At 49.0% G+C, this 19127-nt stretch overlaps 1 protein-coding gene across 1 annotated transcript in view; it reads left to right on the forward strand.

Annotated features, from left to right (window-relative positions):
- Positions 1-216: 216 nt before the first annotated feature.
- Positions 217-19127, forward strand: part of LOC120992389 — a 75038-nt gene continuing 56127 nt past the window's right edge. Inside the window, exons 1-3 of the mRNA XM_040421350.1 lie at positions 217-388; positions 640-738; positions 2838-2984. Coding sequence (XP_040277284.1) covers positions 337-388; positions 640-738; positions 2838-2984 — 298 coding nt within the window. The 5' untranslated portion in view covers positions 217-336. The remainder of the gene's footprint in view (positions 389-639; positions 739-2837; positions 2985-19127) is intronic.

Below are 19127 nucleotides of genomic sequence, written 5' to 3' on the forward strand. Positions count from 1 at the left end.
GAGTCCTGCATCGCTCTACTGCCTAGTGGCCTGAAGCCTATGAGGCATAACGGAGGGGACGGGAGCCATAGGCTACCATGACCCTCATTGAAAGTTCGGCTGCCTGGCGCCCGGGGCAACGGCCCCTCCCTACCCCCACCCACCCCCAAGGCTACGCCCCTGCTTTGCACTGCAGCCTCCTGTGCATTTGTTATTTTGCGAGGGATTTATTATTTATAAAACATCAACTTTTTGTTTGTTACTGGGGGGAGTTTCATTTCATCAACATAATTAAGCTCCTCCCATGTTCCACCCAAAACCTTCTTCTCATCACGTCCTGTCTTCAGGAGCAGAACCATGAGCTCCCTGTTTGGAATCCTCTGCCTCCTCTCGGCTCTTGCAGCAACAAGTAAGTGAGACCTGAATTAGTTGTCTTTTCCTATTTAGTTGCTTTGTTTTATGGATTTATTCATATTATTGTCAATGATAACAGTCATGTGTCGGACAGATCTTCCCTTTCTCCTGATCATGGTGTGAGCTGGGCTATACTGGACATCATTCTCAGACGCCACTGACCTCATTAACAAAGCAAAATAAAGAAATGTAATGGCAAATACTGTAATAAGTGACCAGTGTGCTGACTGACATCTTCTTCTTTAGGTTACTCTTACTCATGTTCTCGGTGTAGTTCTATAGCCATACATTGCCCAGCCAACAACATCACTTGCCCATCAGGAGAGGAGTGCCCAGGCGATACTGGTGAGTAATATGTCCCTCATGGCTCTGTTCTGGTGCAGCAAACCCCTGAGGGCAGACAAAGCGGAGAAGGGGAATGGCAGTAGCTCTGACTAGATGACGATTGATGCTTAAAACACTCAACATAGAGAAAACCGACTTCATTCTCTTTCCCTCTTACCATTCAAGCCCGTCACCATACTTGTTAATCGCAGTTATTGACTCCACACTTTCTACCTTCACCCCTAAGCCTATATCACCTCTTACAGCCTCCACAAACATTTCTCATATATGGTCCTTCCTCAATCCCAAATCATCTAAAGTGCTAGTGCATGTCCTCATTATCTCCCGACTAGACTACTGCAACATCCTCTTCGGTGGCCTCCCATCTCACACTAGTATATCCCTATGTCACCAGGATTATCTCCATAGAGCCAATTACATGTTATTGGAGGTCTCCTACAGCAGGTCAGAAATATACCATTGTGCAAACTATGACTGCTGTAGTTTTGCAGAAAAAAAAAGACACTTTTATATGTTTGCAAATAAACTGTGAAAAGAGCCCAAGAGGAAGCAACATAGTGAACCAGTCACAGAGTAGAGCGGATGGCAACAGCAATGGCGGTAACAGCACAAGATGGTGGCAGTAGGAGAAGATGGCCACAGGTGTGTGGCATTAGTCAGGTGGCAGCATTAGAATAGTGGCTGAAGCAGGTGGGCAGAAGTAACGGGTAGTGTTGAGCGAACTTCTGTTTTAAGTTCGGCTTCCGGTTAGCGCAGAATCCCGATATGGATTCCGAATTCCGTTGTGGTCCTTGGTAGCGGAATCAATAATTGGCCATTATTGATTCTGCTACCACGGACCACAACGGAATTCGGAATCCATATCGGGATTCTTCGCTAACCAGAAGCCGAACTTAAAACAGAAGTTCGCTCAACACTGGTAACGGGCCATTTTTCCCCATGTTCTGCTGTGGCAGCACACTGCAGTCATAGCATTACTGCCAGAATGATCTAGTCTGATGCATCAAGCACCGGTGTGTGGAAATCGTGGCTGATCCACGCCTGATTCACCTTTACAAAGGATAATCTCTCAACATTTTGTATTGAAAGGTGAGTTTTCTCCCACTCCAATGCCACACTGCTGGTCGGGCAGGAAAGCTTGTCCAGGACAAACTGTCACGGTCTCTCCCATGACAGAAGATCTAAGAGACTGGCTGCATGTGATGTGATCTGACAGCCTCTTTGGGTTTCACTGTGTTGTTGCTGTTTATGACCACCCCGATGGTCTCAGGTGTAGCTTATGTGGTCATTCCAACTCCTCTGTTTAGTTTGGTCTCGCCCATCATGCTATGCGGTTGATAGCTCCATTCTGGTTGTAGAAGTGCTGGTGTTTGGATCTCCACTGAGTTCCTGCTCGTCCACGTACTTATCAGAGTTAAGTGTCTTTATCCTATTTCTAGTTTGTTGTATTCCCTGATCTTTTGGTATTAGGCCTGAGGGAGTCTCCTGTTCCTTCCGCTGGGAAGGAACAGGTCATCTGTTGTCCTGACACTATTTTCAGGGCCCTTTAGGGTGAGATAGGGCTTTAGGTTCCTGCGTATGAGCATTCCTACCATCGAGGTCTGTTCATACAGATAGTCAGGGCTCGGATTAGGGATTCACTAGGTTCCCATGTAAAGTCCTAGGGAAAGGAATCCAGAGAGAGACAAGTTTTTCAGTGTATTGCTAAAAGTTCTTTGTTTAACCCTCTGTGCCTGGTTCCTTTCTCCATCATCTTTCGCACTGCATTGAACCCCTGGGAGCAACAGCCTGAGGTAGGACACTGCAACACCACATCACTACATCAGGGTCACTACCACTCCCATCCTCTACAACTTGCTCCCCAGGGGCTCCTTGCACATACAGTGCATTTTTGTGAATAGAGATTGGCTAATACCTCCTGTGGAGGTGCTCAGGGAATTTGAACTTGTGCTGTTAGGTTTCCCCACAGATTATAGCTGATCACTGGAGCGCCCAGCAGTGGGGAACTTTGTGATCAGCCTCTTGTCAGGAAAATCTGTTAAAGAATTCATTTTATGATTTTGGAAAGAAAAAAAAAAAGTTGTTATGTTTCTTTGCAGGTGGAAAGAATGCTGCATTTCTGGGCAAGTCACGTGCACGGTCATCTGAATGTAGCCCCTTGGACAGCAGGAGCGCGCAGCAAGAAAAAATGAGGATAATCAATTCATGTTGTAACACGAATGACTGCGATCTTTATAGTCCTTTATGTAAGTCATCTATTTCTGTCTTTTTATACATATACTTGTAGTTTGGCAAAGAAAATTCTTCCTTGGCTCTAGGGCTCCAGGTTTACTAGCACAGCACAGTTTTAGATTCCACCTATTTTAATTGTACTTACTGATGTGCCCTTCCTTACCTTTCCTGTTGACTTGACATATTGTGAGATGAGCGGAGCAAGATGACCGGTTTTAAATAAATAATTTGTGTGACTCTGTAAGACTTCTGCGAGTCGCATACAAGTTTTTACGCATTGTTATCCGGCACCACTCATCTTGGTAAATAAGGACACATGTCCACATAAAGATGGAAGGTAAGAAAGAAGACCAATCTATGTTGTTTTATAACCTTGTCAACTATGCTACTGTCTCACTACAGTGACCCTGTGGATCACTGCTAGAAGGGTTAATAATTAATTGGACCACTGCTAGAAGGGTTTCTACCTGCCACCTTAACCCATAGCGCCATATATACAGTACAGACCAAAAGTTTGGACACACCTTCTCATTCAAAGAGTTTTCTTTATTTTCATGACTATGAAGGCATCAAAACTATGAATTAACACATGTGGAATTATATACATAACAAACAAGTGTGAAACAACTGAAAATATGTCATATTCTAGGTTCTTCAAAGTAGCCACCTTTTGCTTTGATTACTGCTTTGCACACTCTTGGCATTCTCTTGATGAGCTTCAAGAGGTAGTCCCCTGAAATGGTCTTCCAACAGTCTTGAAGGAGTTCCCAGAGATGCTTAGCACTTGTTGGCCCTTTTGCCTTCACTCTGCGGTCCAGCTCACCCCAAACCATCTCGATTGGGTTCAGGTCCGGTGACTGTGGAGGCCAGGTCATCTGGCGCAGCACCCCATCACTCTCCTTCATGGTCAAATAGCCCTTACTTTCAACGTTTTCCCAATTTTCCGGCTGACTGACTGACCTTTATTTCTTAAAGTAATGATGGCCACTCGTTTTTCTTTACTTAGCTGCTTTTTTCTTGCCATAATACAAATTCTAACAGTCTATTCAGTAGGACTATCAGCTGTGTATCCACCTGACTTCTCCTCAACGCAACTGATGGTCCCAACCCCATTTATAAGGCAAGAAATCCCACTTATTAAACCTGACAGGGCACACCTGTGGAGTGAAAACCATTTCAGGGGACTACCTCTTGAAGCTCATCAAGAGAATGCCAAGAGTGTGCAAAGCAGTAATCAAAGCAAAAGGTGGCTACTTTGAAGAACCTAGAATATGACATATTTTCAGTTGTTTCACACTTGTTTGTTATGTATATAATTCCACATGTGTTAATTCATAGTTTTGATGCCTTCATAGTCATGAAAATAAAGAAAACTCTTTGAATGAGAAGGTGTGTCCAAACTTTTGGTCAGTACTGTATATATGGAGTAATGTGCCTGCGCGTGTATGGAGCGGGCCTCTGCAGCGGGCCCACTCCATACACGGCGGTTGCTGGCTGTATCATATAGCCGACACCCGCCTGTACTGACAGGAAGTGGCGATCGTGCCTCCCCTGTCATCTAACCCCTCAAGTGCTGCGATCACTGCTAATCGGCGGACTTGTGAGTAACGGCAGAGCGATGGGGCTCCCTCTTCCTTCCGATCGGAGCCCCAGCAGTGAAATCGCAGGGCTAGGCTACAATCGGTTGCCATGGCAGCCTGGACGCTGCTGAAGCTCTCCAGGCTTGCCATGGCTGTCTCCATACTGAGCTATGTACGAGGCACAGCTGGGAATGGGGACTGTAAAAATCCTATTCACCCTAATAAGATCTATTAGGGTGAATAGGAGAGGGGATCAAAAGATCCCATGTACTAGGTTCCTAAGGTTAAAAAAAATAAGTAAAAAGTTTTTAAAAAAAAAATTAAAAGTTTAAATCACCCCCTTTCCCAATTTTACATATAAAAATATATAAACAAAAAAAATTTAAACATATTGGGTATCACCGCATCTGAAAAAGTCTTACATACTACAAAAATGGTACCAATAAAAACTAGTTTGTTACGCAAGAAACAAGCCCTTATACAGCTCAGTAGACTGAAATAAATAAAATAAATAAGTTATGGTTGTCAGAAAATGGTAATGCAAAGAAAATTTAGATTTTTTCCAAAGCTTTTTACTTTTTTAAAAGTAGTAAAAAAAACACTAAAATCAAGTTTGGTATTGCTGCATTTGTATTTGCCACAGAATAAGGACGTCAGCTCATTTTCAGTGCATTGTGAACGCTGTGATCTCAAAACCACAAGAAACTTGCCGGATTTCTGGTTGTTTTTTTTTTTTCAATTTTGCCGCACAGAATTTTTTTCCCGTTTTCTAATACAAGACATTGTAAATTAAATTAAAAAATACATCTTATCCTGCAAAAAATAAGCCCTCATATAACTATGTGAATAGAAAAATAAAAAAGTTATGGCTATTGGAATGTGGGGAGGAAAAATCCAAAACGTAAAAATGGAAATAGTCACGGTATTTAAGGGGTTAAGACCTCATCCACACGGCCGATGCTCGGCTGTTCTGTCCATTGGGGACTTGAATGGGTCAATCAACTTGAATGGGTCCGTGATACATCTGCACAGCAAAAAGTTATATATTTTATTTATTTTTTTGCAGTGCGGAGGCACAGAGATAAATTCCACGGAAGCACTCCGTATTGCTTCCGTGGCCCGTGGGGTTCTGTGCCTTCATTCCATTCCGCACCTTCCGGATTGTGGACCCATTCAAGTTAATTGGGTCCACATCCGTGATGCGGTGAGCAAACGGCCGGTGCCCGCATTTTGCGTACCCACAGTTTGAGGGCCGCGATGCGGGCCACGTTCGGCAAAAGCAGTGTGCATGAGGCCTAAGAGTTTACTGCATTTTCTAGGTTATGCTTGTGATTTCAAGAGCTGTCCATGGGTTAACTACCTAAGTGTTTTTTGCCCTACTCAGTAGGTGGAAGGCTGTCCCTGCCCCCTCTGAGTTGGGAGAAATAATTTTTTTTTTTAAAGTAGTACCGTATGTCCTTGTTGTACAAGATAGATGAGCAGAGTGGTGGAAGACGAGGCAGCAACCTACTAAAGAGACTTCATTAATCAGTGTGAGACTGTGATAAAATGTAAAGAAAGAAAGGCGTGAGGCGCCAATATACACCAAGTGCCCACACAGAAAGTTACTAAGTGGTAAAAACGCTAGGGATGCATATAAAAGTGGTAGACACGTTTATCTGTTAACCAGTCAGAAAACTTGGAGTTAAAATTACAGTATACCGCATGGAATACTTCACCAGGGAGGGGGTGCAAGATAAACTCAAGACACTTGCATTCCTCACCTCCCTCGCCGAGGTAGCCTGTAGAATACCAACCACCCGTCCGTTCAGCAAGATGGATCAGAGGACTCCAATAAAAGGAAAGTAGTTAATGAGGAAATAAGCTCGACGTGTTTCGGGGATTACCATAGAGGTCCCCTTCTTCAGGAGCATATAAAAATACATAAAATGACTTGTGAGTGGGGGAACCAGAGGGGTTTAAATGTGCGGGGCTCCTCCCACAAATCCGGCCAATAATTGGCCTCAAACTTGTAGTCTGAGCCCCACTAATTCGTACCTGTAACATGCAGGTGATGACCCTACCTAACCTTGACTTGAGGTGTGCCACAGTCACTATGGTCAGTATGCAATAAGGGGGCAAAAACCACTTAGTAGAAAAGGGGATACATTAATTAAAGTAACAACTACAGCAGAAGTTTGTAGAATGCCTGCGCCATTTCCAGCTGTGGATCAGGCACATACCTAGCATAACACCCTGAACTCCACCTTCCCAACTGCTTAATGACATGCACTGGAGCACCTTGCCTGGATGCCGCAGAAGCTGCCCCTATCCTGAAGGAATGCCCGGAATATTGCTCGGGGTTGAGACCCCTGTTGGCTAGGAGGATGCGTACATCTCTAATAAAATGTGCGGAGCTGAGTGGACCTCCTGAGAAAAGCAACAGGGGACTGTCCGGAGAGGAATGACCGAGAGCAGCTAGCAGCTGGTCCAGAACTCTGACTGGACACCAGGCATTCTGTGAAGGGAATTACTTGACCTCCATGCTTTTGCCAGGTTGCAGTGTCTTCGAGTGTTCCAAACAAAGTGAGAAGAAGGTGGGGTAATGAACTAGCTGTCTCCTGGCAAGAGCGTGACCCTGCGGCCTGGTAACAGTGAACTCTCCGGGCCTTAGAAACCCGTAGAAGGCTAAGTAGATTGCCGCCTTCAAAACCAGGCTGGGCAGTACACCAAGAGGTGCCCACGACAGCCCTCCATCAAGATCCCGGGAAATCCCCTCCGTAACGGGAAGGCGGATGAGTCTTGACCCTGGCTGCAGCTTCTGGATTCCCCTGAGTATGGCCTTAACGGGATGCGCTGAAAAGAGAAATGGCCTGTCGGGGTCCTGGAGGGACATGTGATGTTGCACCCCCACTAAATACAGCTTGATGGTACTATGTGAAAGACCCAGGTTGGTGTGGCAATACGATGACAGTATGTATTTGATGTTGCCCGAGTCTAGTCTCGGGTACCTCTCCTGAAAATCTAGAAACCTGAGCCATGCTGAGGAGTAAGCCCTCCTTGTGTTATCGGATAACGACTTCTGAATGATGTGGCAGGCGGTGGGCCAATGAGAGGTCGGTCCAGAATTAGCAGAGAGAAAGGTGGCACCGGAGTGGCTGTAACGTCTGCCTCTGGATGCTGTTGGAAAAAAAGGGGGAAATTAATCCGCAGCAGTGTTCCCCCTCCCGGGGATAAACGAACAGGCTATATTGAAACTATGTTGCAGAGACAACCATACCAGCCTCCTCAGAAGGGACATAATGACTAGGGACTTGGATCTGCCTTTAGTGATGATATCGGAGGTAGCCTGATTATCAGTGAGAAACGTTACTGTTTGACCCGACCACAAGTGTTCCAAAACTGTGGCAGCAGCCACGATAGGGTAAATTTCGAAAAGAGAAGAGGTACTTGAAAATTCTGGAATCTCCAAAACCTCTTCCATCCAGGGGGCTGCTAGCCAGTGGGGGCCAAAAATGGCCGCGTAGCCCCTTGAGGCTGCGGCATCGGCACACCAATCCGCTGAGGCCTGCGGGATAAACATGAACACACCATTCCACCGACTGAGAAACTCGTCCCACATCGCCAGGTCCGCTCGTGCTCATGGGTTCAATCGAACCAAGGACTCTGCATCAGGAGCCGAAGGCAGCAGCGCAAGCAACCTGGAGATGAAGGACCTGCCCTGCGGTATAATCCGCATGGCAAAATTAAGCATGCCTAGCAAAGACTGCAGCTCCCTCCTGGTGGCAGAGCCGGCCCGGAGCATGGCGCGGCTGGCGGGCTTGATGCTGTCCAATTTATCCTGGGGTAAACTGGCCTGCATGCGCAGCGTGTCCAGCCGGACACCCAAAGAAATGACAGCAGTTGACGGATTGCTGGCTCAGGAGCTGGAAAAGGCTTTTCTTATTGGTCCCTTTGTCACCCCCCCTTTCGGAACTTGGAGGGTGAGCCCTATTGGATTGGTCAGAGGTAAATTTTGCAATAAACCCCGCTTAATTTATGATTTGTCTGGGCCTCACTCATCCAGTGTGCCTAGTCTGAATTCACTAATCCCGTCGGAGGAGTTTTCACATAAATATTCCTCTGTGGATCAGGCGATTCAGACAATCATTCGGGCAGGCAGGGGTGCCTGGTTGTCCAAAGCGGACATTTCCGACGCTTTTAAGCATAAGATGGAGGACCCTCTGTGGATCAGGCGATTCAGACAATCATTCGGGCAGGCAGGGGTGCCTGGTTGTCCAAAGCGGACATTTCCGACGCTTTTAAGCATAAGATGGAGGACCCTCTGTGGATCAGGCGATTCAGACAATCATTCGGGCAGGCAGGGGTGCCTGGTTGTCCAAAGCGGACATTTCCGACGCTTTTAAGCATAAGATGGACAACCAGGCACCCCTGCCTGCCCGAATGATTGTCTGAATCGCCTGATCCACAGAGGAATATTTATGTGAAAACTCCTCCGACGGGATTAGTGAATTCAGACTAGGCACACTGGATGAGTGAGGCCCAGACAAATCATAAATTAAGCGGGGTTTATTGCAAAATTTACCTCTGACCAATCCAATAGGGCTCACCCTCCAAGTTCCGAAAGGGGGGGTGACAAAGGGACCAATAAGAAAAGCCTTTTCCAGCTCCTGAGCCAGCAATCCGTCAACTTCGTCCGGATCTAGGGAGGACGACAGCAGATTCCTGCACTCAAAAGAGGAGGTGGGCAAGATGATTAACCCCGTGTGGAACCCCAGGGTGAACCCCTGTACCAGGAAGTCACGGAAAGACGAGGACGGGTGACCCACCAGACAGTGACTCGGGAACCCCACGTCAACCCTCCTTAGTCATGCTGAATCCCCCTGCCGCAAGGTGCAAGCCAATTTTGGGGTAGGCCCGAAAGCACAAGGCACAGATGTGCAGGAGGCGGCATTGCCCAAAGTTACAGGCGGTATAATTGAAATTGTTGCATATCTGGGCCTTGCCCAAAAAATGAATGGGCCTACCCAATTTATCCAGCTGCACAGCCTGCTTAGGATTCGGGAGAGAGGCTGCAGCCGATCTGGAAGAACCCTGGACGGAGGGGATCTCGGCGGAGGGACACCAAGTGGTGGCATGGGAGAAGGACTGGCAGATGGCACACACCGGTGCCCTCAAACTTTCAAAATAACGGCAGAACAGCTCCATGTCCACGCCGCCCCAGTTGGTCACAACTTGGAACTGAGCCAGGGTGGCCGCTGCCTTAGCCGAAAAAGACCTGTGGTAGTCGTAGAACGCCCAACCACCATACCTGTGACCCAACTCCACTACTCGGTACAGATACAGGTCCAACTCCTCCCTCCTGTTGGGCGCCACCGAACAGACCACGTCTCTGTACACGCTGAACTCCAGCATGAACTTGGGCAGGGACAGCTTACGGTTGAGACGGGGATCCTTCGCTTTAAGGATCACTGAAATGTCCCTGCAGGCAAAGGCCTTGTTCTCGGTCATGTCCTGCGACGCCAACAGCAAGGGAGAGAGATTCACATCCTTCCCCTCCAGGATGTCCTTCCTGATGCTAGGGGGCACAAAGTGAGCTGGAGTAATAGAGGGAGGTGAAGCAGGGATACCTGAGAGCACTGGGGGGGCTGCGGGAACCACCGGGACAGCCGCGGCTGGGGGGCCGGCGGCTGTCACCGACTCCATACGCTGTTGCAAATCCTGGAGAGAGGAGTTAAGGGAGTTCAACAATGTATAGATTTGTGTAAGGGAAGTGGCCACATTTTGCAGAGAGATCTGCTCGACTCCACGGGCCGCAGCTGGGGCAGGAACAGGGGCGTAGCTATAAATGCATGGGCCCCATAGCAAAAGAAAATTATGGGGCCCCCCCCACATATCTATTGGGCCTCCCACCACCCCTTCCAGAGCTCCCACCCAGTCAGGCAAGCGACTGAGCAGAGACCAGAGCAGCGGAGCGGCTGAGCCAGGAGGCGGAGCGGGGAGGGAGCACGTAAGTCAGTGCCAAGTGCTCACTACTTCCTCTGTCCTCCAGCGCGGCCGGCAGCCCGGTAGGCGCGGCAGCAGCAGCGACGTGGTCAGTGTAGTGGTGTATCTTGGTTTTGTGCTGCCCTAGGCGAGACTAAACTCGGGCACCCCCACTAATATAAATTTTACCCACCCCTTCCTGTCAAGGCCAAACCCCTTTCTCTCTAAACCCCACCCCTTCCTATATGCCATCCACAGATCCCCCTCCCCTAAACAGTGCCATCCACAGATCCCCCCCCTCCCCTAAACAGTGCCATCCACAGATCCCCCTCCCCTAAACAGTAACATCCACAGATTTCCCTCCCCTAAACAGTGCCATCCACAGATCCCTCTCCCCTAAACAGTGCCATCCACAGATCCCTCTCCCCTAAACAGTGCCATCCACAGATCTCCCTCCCCTAAACCAGTGCCATCCACAGATCTCCCTCCCCTAAACCAGTGCCATCCACAGATCTCCCTCCCCTAAACCAGTGCCATCCACAGATCTCCCTCCCCTAAACCAGTGCCATCCACAGATCTCCCTCCCCTAAACCAGTGCCATCCACAGATCTCCCTCCCCTAAACAGTGCCATCCACAGATCTCCCTCCACTAAACAGTGCCATCCACAGATCTCCCTCCCCTAAACAGTGCCATCCACAGATCTCCCTCCCCTAAACAGTAACATCCACAGATCCCCCCCTAAACAGTGCCATCCACATATCCCCCCCCCCTAAACAGTGCCATCCACAGATCTCCCTCCCCTAAACAGTAACATCCACAGATCCCCCCCCTAAACAGTGCCATCCACATATCCCCCCCCCTAAACAGTGCCATCCACAAATCTCCCTCCCCTAAACAGTAACATCCACAGATCCCCCCCTCCCCGACGCTCTCAGAGTACATTTATAAACTAATCAGTAATTTTAACTTTAATCATTGCTGATCTCTTTACTTGGATTGGATACCTTACTCTGTCTTAGCTCCGGTAACAGCAGGCAGTGCGGGCGGGCGGCGCTCATTCACTGACGTCATGCGCCTGCGCCACCTAGTGGGAGGAGCAGGCGCGTGACGTCAGTGAGTGAGTGACGCCCGCCCGCACTGCCTGCTGTTACCAGAGCTAAGACAGAGTAAGGTATCCAAGTAAAGAGATCAGCAATGTCAATGATTAAAGTTAAAGTTACTGATTAGTTTATAAATGTACTCCTGTGAGCGGTGTGGCCCTGTATATTCTAACCCCCAGGCAAGCGTCCCTGTCACCATGGGAACGCCTGGGGGTTAGAATATACCATCGGATTTGAGTTTTCACAATCTCAACCCCCCACCCCATTAAAATAATTGGTGGCACAGTGCGCCGGCCCCTCTCAACCCCCCCAGTATTAAAATCATTGGTGGCAGTGGCCACAGGGTCCCCTCCCCCTCATTGGTGGCAGTGGCCACAGGGTCCCCTCCCCTACCCCTCATTGGTGGTGCAGTGGCAGCTTCTGATCGGAGCCCCAGCTGTGTAATCCTGGGGCTCCGATCGGTTACCATGACAGCCAGGATGCTACTGAAGCCCTGGCTGCCATGGTAACATCCCTGATGCTGTGTGCACAAAGCACAGAGCAGCAGGGACAGTGTGAAGTCCTATTCACCCTAATAGAGCTCTATCAGGGTGAATAGGACAAGGGATGAAAAAAATCCCAGGTTCTAGCCCCTAAGGGGGGAAATAGTTATTAAATAAAAAGTGTAAAAAAATAAAAAAGTTTAAAAAAAAAACACCAAAATTTTAAGTATGAATCACCCCCTTTTCCCAATTTCACATATAAAATGTATAAATAATAAACATATTACATATCGCCAGGTCAGAAAAGTCCAAACTATTAAAATATAAAAAAAATCTATGCGGTGAACGCTGGAACAGAAAAAATAAATAAAAACTGCGCGATTCGCCATTTTTTTAAATGCGGAATGCACGTGGCTTTGTTGGTTTATTTTTTTCGAATGGTATCGAGTATCGCAATACTTTTTCATGGTATCGAAACCAAATCAAAAATTTGGTATCGCAACAACTCTAGTACAGTGTAGAAGTATACTGTATATTGTGAGGCACAGTGTAGCGGTATATTGTGTGGCACGGTGTATGCTATATGTGTATAAAATATTTCACATGAAAACTTACAATTACTTGGCTTGGCCCTTGGGGATCTCGGACACCACTTCAACACTTGGCCCGTGGCTCGGCGGAGCTGAAGTTGTGTTTTATCCTAATGAGAAAGATTTCATAATAAGGATTTGGAGAAAGGGCAGAGGGATAGCAGAGCAGGGAGAGGCTGGTGCTGCTACTAGGGGGTCATACCATGGGGAGTAATAAAGCCCACCATAATGCGCCCCCCCCCCCCAGTAGAAATAATTCTCCTCTGCAAAAAATACCCCCTTATAATGCACCCAGTTGAGCTAATGTCCCCATAGTGCCCCCATAATGTGCCAGTATAAAATACCCCTATATAGTTCCCCCCAGTAAATGCCCCCATAGTGCTCCTCTCCCCCCTTCCTCCTAGTGCCCCCCATAATTTACCAGTATAAAATGCCCCAGTAGATGCCCTCAGTGTCCCCCATAATTTGCAAGTATAAAATACCCCTTATTAGTGCCCCCGTAGATGACCCCATAGTACTCCTCTCCCCAACAGTACCCACCATAATGTGCCCCAGTATAAAATGCTACTGTACAGAGCCCCCATATAAATGCCCATTCTTTGTGGCCTGAGTAGATGCCCCTATAGTGCCCACCAGGAATGTGCCAGTAAAAAGTGCCCCCAATAATGTGCCAGTAAAAAGTGCCCCCATAGATGCCCCCCCATCATATGCCAGTAAAAAGAGGGCCCCCCCATCATGTGTCAGTAACGAGAGGCCCCCCTCTATTCCCCATCATGTGCCAGTAACAAGAGGGCCCCCCCCATGCCCCATCATGTGCCAGTAAAAAGAGGCACCCCCCATCATGTGCCAGTAAAAGACTTTTCTTAAAAGTATTGTAATACATCTAAAAAAAAAAAAACACTTATACTTACCTCCATGTCAGCGATGCGATGCAGGCCTCTTCAGGCCTGTGTCCCGCGCTGTACGGCTCAGGTGGCAGGATAACGTCATCGTGCCGCCTGCGCCGGCCTCTGATAGGCTGCCAGCCTAGTGCCTGCAGCCTATCAGAGACACAGGGGAGGGACACGCCTCTCCCCGGCCCTGCTGCAGCACAGCCATCTGTCTCGCTGTCCTGAGGACAGCGAGACAGATGGAGATGAGTGCTTCCACAATGGAAGCGCTCATCTCCCTGTGCCGGCACGCCGCCAGCTCGGGGAGGGGGCAATTGCGGGCTGCTGCCTGCTGGGCCTATTTTCACACAGGGGCCTGGAGCTGCTGCTCCATCCGCCCCTATGTTAATCCGGCCCTGAGTGAGGCAGCAGAACACACCCCTTCACTCCCTCTGTCTGCTCGCTCTCAAACAGCACATGCACACAGGCAGTGGCGCTGTGGGGCTCGGGTTTAATATCCAAGCAGCGCTGCGCTCACAGCGCCATGAATGGACAGCAGGCAGGCAGTCATGTGACAGTGTCAGCAGATTCTCCTGTGCTCTGGTTGACCATTCTGACGCTGTCTTAGACCACATTTACACGACCATAGTGTTTTGCGGATCTGCAAATTGTGGATCCCCAAAACACGTACACCGGGCCATGTGTGTTTCGCAATCTGCGGAATCTTTAGTCCACAGCCAGCTCTTCAAAAAGGGGTTAAGATTATCTCTTACTCTGGAGGACCTCTCCTGTCTTCTATTAAACAGACATTCCACCAATTAGAATGGACACTGGGTAATACCTGATTACCCCTGCGGAGGCGCTGCTGGAAAATTGAATGCCCACAGAGCTGATTGCTGGAGGTCCCAGCAGGGGGTTATCGTGTGATTAGGGTTGAGCGAACCTGAACTGTAAAGTTCGGGTTCGTACCGAACTTTAGGATTTTTTGGACCCCGAACCCGAACTTTTCCGTAAAAGTTCCGGGTTTGGTGTTCGCCGCTTTCTTGGCGCTTTTTGAAAGGCTGCACAGCAGCCAATCAACAAGCGGTTAACTGTCTGACCTTAGAAGACCACAGTTGGCACCTGCAGCCGATGTCCATCAGTCTTTCACCTCAAAATCAGCCAAGCAGTCTGAGTCCCAAGTCATGCAGCAGTCTCTTCTGCTTTTTGATGACTCTGTTAGCAGGGTTTCCAAGGGCCATCCACCTAGCCCTGCCCCAGAAGTGGAAGAGATTGAGTGCACCGATGCCCAATCACTTATCTTTCAAGATGGGTACATGGGAGGACCATCGCAGCACGTCTCGGATGATGACGAAACACAGGTGCCAACTGCTGGGGCTTTTGAAAGTGTGCAGACCGACAAGGAAGGCAGGGGTGAAGACTGGGTGGAAGATGATGTGGAGGACGATGAGGTCCTCGAACCCCACATGTAATCAAGGTCATGCGAGTGACCTATGTAGTTCGGAGGAAGAGGCAGTGGTCGCACAGAGCCACCAGCACGGCAGAAGAGGGAGCAGGGTGAAAAAGCGGAGTGGCTGTCCTCTAGACAGTACGCCTGCTACTGCCCACCGCAGCAAGAGACCGAGCACACCAAAGCCAGCTCCAAGGAGTTCCCTGGCATGGCAGTTCTTCAGACAATGTGCTGACGAAAAGACACGAGTGGTTTGCACGCTGTGCAATCAGAGCCTGAAGCGAGGCATAAACGTTCTCAACCTGAGCACAACCTGCATGACCAGGCATCTAAGTGCAAAGCACGAGCTGCAGTGGAGTAGACACCTCAAAAACCAAGAAAGGTCTCTGGCTCCTCCTGCTTCCTCTTCTGCTGCAGTCTCGGCCTCTTCATCCACCTCTGGAGTGACAGTGCCACCTGCCACCCCGCAAACAGAGGATCTGCCAGTAACACCAACGCCTGGGTCACCAAGCATCTCCACAATGTCACACGGAAGCGTTCAGCTCTCCATCTCCCAAACGCTGGAGAGGGAGAGGAAGTACCCCCCTACCCACCTGCGATCCCTAGCCCTGAATGCCAGCATTTCTAAATTACTGGCTTTAAAAGCTGTCATTCCGTCTGGTGGAGACGGATAGTTTTAAAGGCCTTATGGCGGTGGCTGTCCCACAGTACGTCGTGCCCAGCCGCCACTACTTTTCAAGGCGAGCCATCCCTTCCCTGCACAACTAAGTAGGGGACAAAATCAGGTGTGCACTGTGCAACGCCATCTGTGGCAAGGTGCACCTGACTACGGATACGTGGACCAGTAAGCACGGTCAGGGCCGTTATATCTCCATAACAGCACACTGGGTAAATGCAGTGGCGGCTTGGCCTGAGGCGGATAGCAGTTTGGCGCATGTCCTTCCACCACCGAGGATTGCAGGGCGCTTCAGTTTGCCTCCTGTTGCTTCCTCCTCCTACTCCGCTTCCTCATCCTCTACCGGCTCCTCACCCGGTCAGCGTAACACCTTCACCACCAACTTCAGCACAGCCAGGGGTAAACGACAGCAGGCAGTTTTAAAACTTATCTGTTTGGGGGACAAACCCCACACCGCGCAGGAGCTGTGGACGTGCATGGAACAACAGACTGATGAGTGGTTTGTGCCAATCAGCCTCAAGCCCGGCCTGGTGGTGTGAGATAATGGGCGAAATCTCGCAGCAGCTCTGGGCCTAGCTGGTTTAACGCACATCCCTTGCCTGACGCATGTGCTGAATTTGGTGGTGCAGAGATTCATTAAAACTTACCCCAATATGTCAGAGCTGCTGCATAAAGTGCGGGCCGTCTGTGCGCACTTTCGGCGTTCTCACCCTGCTGCTGCTCGCCTGTCAGCGCTGCAGCGTAACTTCGGCCTTCCCGCTCACTGCCTCATATGCGACGTACCCACAAGGTGGAACACCACTTTGCACATGCTGGCCAGACTGTGCGAGCAGCAGCAGGAGATAGTGGAGTTTCAGCTGCAGCACGCACGGGTGAGTCGCTCGGCGGAACAGCACCACTTCACCACCAATGACTGGGCCTCCATGCGAGACCTGTGTTCCTTGTTGCGCTGTTATGAGTACTCCACCAACATGGCCAGTGCCGATAATGCCGTTCCCAGCGTTACTATCCCACTTCTATGCCTCCTTGAAAAAACGCTCCTGGCGATGATGGAAGAGGATGTGGCACAGGAGGAGGAGGAGGAAGAGGGATCATTTCGTAGGATTTCCGGCCAGTCATTCCCAAGTGGATCCGAGGGTGGGTTCCTGCACCCACAAACCCAAGGTACACAATTGTCCAGCCAGGCCACAGTTCTGGAGGATGAGGAGGAGGAGATGGAGGAGGAGGAGGAACCATGTTCCCAGCAGGGTGGCACCCAGACCAGCTCATGGCCATCACTGGTGCGTAGATGGGGGGATACAGAGGACACAGACACACACACCTCCCATAGAGGACAGCTTTTCGTTGCCTCTGGGCAGCCTGGCACACATGAGCGATTACATGCTGCAGTGTCTCCGCAACGACCGCAGAGTTGCCCACATTCTAACTTGTGCTGATTACTGGTTGGCCACGCTGCTGGATCCCCGTTACAAGGACAACGTACCGTCCTTAATTCCCTCACTGGAGCGTGATCGTAAGATGCGCGAGTACAAGTGCACGCTGGTAGACACGCTGCTGGTGGCATTCCCACCTGACAGCGGGGGCACAGTAAAAGCACAAGGCAAAGGACGAGGAAGAGGTCGCCAACGCAGCTGGGGGACCGCCAGCACCTCATAAGGCAGGGTTAGCATGGCCGACATGTGGAAAAGCTTTGTCAGCACGCCACAACAACCAGCACCACCAGCTGATATGGAAGGTCTTAGCAGGAGGCAGCATTTCACCAACATGGTGGAGCACTATGTGTGCACACGCCTACACGTACTGAATGATGGGTCTGCCCCATTCAACTTCTGGGTCTCCAAATTGTCCACGTGGCCAGAGCTTGCCCTTTACGCCTTGGAGGTGCTGGCCTGCCCTGCAGCCAGTGCATTATCTGAACGTGTGTTTAGCACGGCAGGGGGCGTTATCACAGACAAGCGCAGCCCCCTGTCCACAGCCAATGTGGACAAGCTCACGTTCATTAAAATGAACCAGACATGGATCCCTCAGGACTTGTCCGTAGCTTGTGCAGAATAGACATGTATACCGGCCTTACCCAGCCATTGTTGTACTGCAGCGCAATTGCTCATGTTTGTATTTTGGATATTTCACGCTCTTTTGGAGTGTACCCTAATTTTACAAAATTAAATTAAAACCAAAAACCTGTGTTGGATACCTCGTCCTCCTCCACCGCCGCTTCCACCTACTCTGCTACGTCCACCCCCTCCTCAAACTCCTACTCCATATGGACCTCCACCTCATAAATCCATATTTTATTTTTGTACGTGTTTTTTATTTTATATCATTTCACTACTTTGTCATTAAAATTTTCTGGTGAAATTCACCAATTTTTGGGTGTATAGTACCATTACTATACCTAGTGGACCGGTAAAAAAAAATTGTTACATTTTCTGGCGAAATAAACAAATTTTTGGGTGTATAGTACCACTGCTATACCTAGTAGACAGGTTAAAAAAAATTGTCAGTTACATTTTTTAGTGAAATTCACAAATTTTTGGGTGTAATATATCCTCTACCTAGTTGACAGCGTAATAAATTTCAATTTTTCTGTTACATTCTTGGGTTGACACTATACAATTTTAGACGTGAATAAACACATAGGTGACAGGGAATAAAATTTTATAAATTATTCAGCACCACATCCTTTCATTCAATGCTTAAACTTTGAAAAGTTGTCACACTTTTACGCTTTAACAATTTCTCCCATATTTCAACTCTATCATTTTAAATTTGAAAAAATGAATCCTCCCCTGGATGTGGTCTCACTTTCTCACGCTCCCTCTCCGGCCTGGAACCCTGATTCCCCGCCACCCGGGATCACCATGGTAGGCGCATAAAAGAACATCGAAAGTTGGGGGGTGGAGCTAGCTGCAGAGCTGAGTGAAAGCAGCATAGCGGAGCTCTGCAGTCAGTTCAGAGAAAACTGAATTTATTTCGGAAAATCTGGAGTGTTTGCACTAAAAAAAGTGTAGATCTGATCCCAGTACACCACCAGGAACCCAAAGAGGTTACTTTTGTGAGGATCTGGGGTGGTCGGTGGTTGCGGCCTACACCACACCGGAAAGCAGGGTGCTCTATTTTGGCGCCTAGCCGCAGAACACAAGCCGTTTTTCGGAGGGGCGATATAGCTGACCTCGGAATCTGCCTTATCATCAGCAGTGTGTTACGCTGTGCAGCAGACCCAGCCTGTATCAGAGGAAGGGATACAACAAATCGCGGCACACGGTGAAGAAGAAATAAGCTGCCCGAATTTAATCACCGCTCACCGCTGACCAAACAACTAACCAAGGTCAGACAATAAAGTCAGTCCCTCCGGTGCCATATAATCGGCACTATATAACCGGACTGCTGAAAATACCACTGTACAGCGGCGACGCCATCATGGAATAAACTGCCATACATAGGA

The sequence above is a fragment of the Bufo bufo genome, chromosome 1 (genome assembly GCF_905171765.1).
Source record: "Bufo bufo chromosome 1, aBufBuf1.1, whole genome shotgun sequence".
NCBI lineage: Eukaryota > Metazoa > Chordata > Amphibia > Anura > Bufonidae > Bufo > Bufo bufo.